At 49.4% G+C, this 3863-nt stretch overlaps 1 protein-coding gene across 1 annotated transcript; it reads right to left on the bottom strand.

Moving 5' to 3' along the window:
- Positions 1-782: 782 nt before the first annotated feature.
- Positions 783-3342, bottom strand: LOC135975499 (uncharacterized). The gene is made up of 2 exons (XM_065566679.1): positions 2409-3342; positions 783-1336 (listed from the first exon to the last, which is right to left on the bottom strand). Exons 1-2 carry the CDS (start codon positions 2959-2961, stop codon positions 807-809), a joined length of 1083 nt encoding a protein of 360 aa, XP_065422751.1. The 5' UTR covers positions 2962-3342; the 3' UTR covers positions 783-806.
- Between the last annotated feature and the right edge of the window lie 521 nt (positions 3343-3863).

The raw sequence follows: 3863 nt of genomic DNA, 5'->3' as shown, positions 1-3863 counted from the left end.
GGGTACTTTTCAATGGTGCTGCAAGCACTTGTGGATCACAAGGGACGTTTCACCAACATCAACACGGGCTGGGCGGGAAGGGTTCATGACGCTCGCGTCTTCAGAAACACTACTCTGTTTAAAGGGCTGCAGCAAGGGACTTACTTTCCGGACCAGAAAATAACCGTTGGGGATGTTGAAATGCCAATAGTTATTCTTGGGGACCCAGCCTACCCCTTAATGCCATGGCTCATGAAGCCGTACACAGGCAGCCTGGACAGGAGTCAGGAGCTGTTTAACTACAGGCTAAGCAAGTGCAGAATGGTGGTAGAATGTGCATTTGGCCGTTTAAAAGGTCGCTGGCGATCATTATTGACTCGCTCTGACCTCAGCCAAAGAAATCTCCCCATTGTTATTTCTGCTTGCTGTATGCTCCACAATCTCTGTGAAAGTAAGGGGGAGACCTTTATGGCGGGGTGGGAGGCTGAGGCAAATCGCCTGGCTGCTGATTACGTGCAGCCAGACACCAGGGCGATTAGAAGAGCACACCAGGAAGCGCTGTGCATCAGAGAAGCTTTAAAAACCAGTTTCATGACTGGCCAGGCTACAGTGTGAAATATCTGTTTGTTTCTCCTTCATGAAAACCCGCCCCCTTTATTGACTGATTTTCTGTAAGGAACCCACCCTCCCCCTTCCCCCAGCTTTCTTTCAAACCAAATAAAGTCACTATCATTTAAAAATCATTTATTCTTTATTAATAGATTAGAAAAAGAGGGAGGGAACCCGGGTGCTATTTGGGAGGAGGATTGCTGGGAAGGAAAAAGCCACTAAGAAATGGTTAAAAAAATGACAGCCTTTTGCTTGGGCTGTCCACTGGGGTGGAATGGGAAGGTGTACGGAGCCTCCCCCCCCCCCCGCGTTCTTACACGTCTGGGTGAGGAGGATACGGAACATGGGGAGGGGGGAGGGTGGAACAGGGGCTGAAGCGGCAGTCTGTTTTCCTGCAGCCATTCCTGAAGCTCCACCAGACGCCGGAGCATGTCTGTTTGCTCACGCAGCAGCCCCAGCGTTGCATCCTGCCTCCTCTGATCTTCCTGCCGCCACCTCTCATCTCGAGCGTCTCTCCTCTCCTCACGTTGGTCCCTCCTGTCCTCACGTTGGTCCCTCCTGTCCTCACGTTCACTGGCTTCTTTCCTATACTTTGAAACTGTTTCCTTCCACTCATTCAGATGAGCTCTGTCACTGCGGCTGGATTCCATAATTTCAGAAAACATCTCGTCTCGCGTTCTCTTCTTACGACGCCTTATCTGTGATAACCTTCGGGATGGAGGAGGGAGGCTTGAGGAATTTGCAGCTGCTGTAGGGAGGGGAAAAAAGAGAGAATTGTTTAAAAAGCTACATTTTGCAGAACAATGCTTATACTCTTTCACGGTGACCAACACTATTCACATTACATAGCACATGTGATTTCTGTGCAAGGTCGCATTTTGCCTCTTAATGCTGAGTGCCTGTGGCTTTGCTGCTAGAGATCACAGGTCTGGGCAACAGAATTCGGCTTGCATGCGGCCATGGTAAGCCATTGTCTTACAGTTTCTGCGCCCTCCTTTCCCACATACCAAGCATAGCCTGTAGAGTGCTGCGGTTTTTCTGTTAACATTCAGCAGCAGCAGAAAACAAACTAACCACTCCCCCCCCTCCCGCCATGAATTCTCTGGGACGATCGCTGTACCCCTCCACCCCACCGCGTGGCTGGTATCAGGGAAGATCCCTGCAGACACAAAACTAACCACACACACCCCCGCCGCCGCCCCCCTCCCGCCATGAATTATCTGGGATGATCACGGTACCCCTCCCCCCACCGCATGGCTGGTAACAGGGAAGATCCCTGCTAGCCAAACGCGAAAAGCTCAGGGCCAATTTCCCATCTGCGCTTGGCTAACTGCAGGGAAGGATTTATTTTCCGCCACAGGCAAACAGCCCAGTAGGAACGGCCACCTCTGTCCCCTTAATTAAGTTCCCGTATTTCAACCAGGTTACCAGGAGTGATATCACTCTCCTGAGGATTACACAACAAGATAAAGAACAGATGTTGCTTGAATGCCTGCAAACACCGCGACCATACGCTGCCAGGCTTTGTCAGGCAATGATACCAGATTACTTGCTGCAAGCATGGCGTGGTCAAGTGTCCTACCATGGAGGACGGAATAAGGATGCACTGCCCAGAAACCTTGTGGCAAGGCTTTTGGAGTACCTCCAGGAGAGCTTCATGGAGATGTCCCTGGAGGATTTCCGCTCCATCCCCAGACACGTTAACAGACTTTTCCAGTAGCTGAACTGACCGCGAATGCATCCCAAGTCCTCAGGGCAAAGTAATCATTAAAAACCGTTTGCTTTTAAAACAAGTTTTATATTTTAAAAGGTAAACTCACCTGAGGTCCCTTCCATGGGGTCAGAGTCTTGGGTACTGGCTTGGGAGGGTTGGGAGGGTACTTCAGTCAGGGTGAGAAAAAGATCCTGGCTGTTGGGGAGAACGGAGTGCTGTGTGCTCTCTGCAAGCTCATCCTCCTCCTCCTCCTCCTCCTCCTCCTCTCCCCCATCGGCAGAATCCTCAGGCGTCGCTGATGAGACTATCCCCGACCCAGAATCCACGATCACAGGTGGGGTAGTGGTGGCAGCCCCCCCTAGAATTGCATGCAGCTCGGCGTAGAAGCGGCATGTCCGCGGCTCTGACCCGGAGCGACCGTTTGCCTCCTTTGTTTTTTGATAGGCTTGTCTGAGCTCCTTGACTTTCACGCGGCACTGATCTGAGTCCCTATTGTGGCCTCTCTCCATCATGCCCTTGGATATTTTTTCAAAAGTTTTGGCATTTCGTCTTTTAGAACGAAGTTCTGCAAGCACTGAATCCTCTCCCCATACAGCGATCAGATCCAGTACCTCCCTCACGGTCCATGCTGGTGCTCTTTTTCGATTATCAGCCTGCATGGTTACCTGTGCTGATGAGCTATCTGTGGTCACCTGTGCTCTCCACGCTGGGCAAACAGGAAATGAAATTCAAATGTTCGCGGGGCTTTTCCTGTCTACCTGGCCAGTGCATCCGAGTTTAGATTGCTGTCCAGAGCGGTCACAATGATGCACTGTGGGATAGCTCCCGGAGACCAATACCATCGAATTGCGGCCACACTATCCCTAATTCGAAATGTTGAAATCGATTTTGGCGCTACTCCGCTCGTCGGGGTGGAGTACAGAAATCGATTTAAAGGGCCCTTTACATCGAAATAAATAGCGTCGTTGTGTGGACGGTTGCAGGGTAAATTCGAATTAAAGCTGATAAATCCGAATTAAAGTCGTAGTGTAGACCAGGCCTTAGGTCCTTTCAAAACTAGTATTTCAGCACTTCTCATTTGCACTAAGGCCTCTTTACCTCATTCTGCCAATAAAAATAGGCCTTAAAATAGGAGTAAATGTAATGTAATTTATACCAACTATAAGGTCACTTTATGGAGCCAGAACAGTGTAAAGGGGCCTTAGTGTAAATGACAATCAGTCTTGTCAAGCTAGCATCTTGCAAAAACATTCACATAACTTTGGGGAGTTTCCACCTCCAAGGAACCAGACATACCTGTATACTATTCACAGCAATGCTCCGTTTCCAACAGATGCCAGTACCCTGCAAGCATGCAAACCCTGAGAAGCATCTCATAGACTTTAAGACCAGAAGAGACCATCGTGATCATCTAGTCTGACCTTCTGCACATTGCCGGCCACAGAACTTCACCCACCTGCTCCTGTAATAGACCCATAACCTCTGGCTGAGTTACTGAAGTCCTCAAATCATGGTTTAAAGACTTCAAGTTAAGAAAATTCACCATTTACACTAGTTTAAA

The sequence above is a fragment of the Chrysemys picta genome, chromosome 1, assembly GCF_011386835.1.
Source record: "Chrysemys picta bellii isolate R12L10 chromosome 1, ASM1138683v2, whole genome shotgun sequence".
NCBI lineage: Eukaryota > Metazoa > Chordata > Testudines > Emydidae > Chrysemys > Chrysemys picta.
The sequence above is the reverse complement of the archived record's forward strand: the minus strand, read 5'-3'. Positions and strand labels throughout refer to the sequence as shown.

Coding starts and splice junctions, on each gene's coding strand:
- LOC135975499 (XM_065566679.1), bottom strand. CDS start 2,961: ATGCAGGCTGATAATCGAAAAAGAGCACCAGCATGGACCGTGAGGGAG. Junction 1,337..2,408: donor CCCCATGGAAGGGACCTCAG/GTGAGTTTACCT, acceptor CCCTCCCTACAG/CAGCTGCAAATTCCTCAAGC.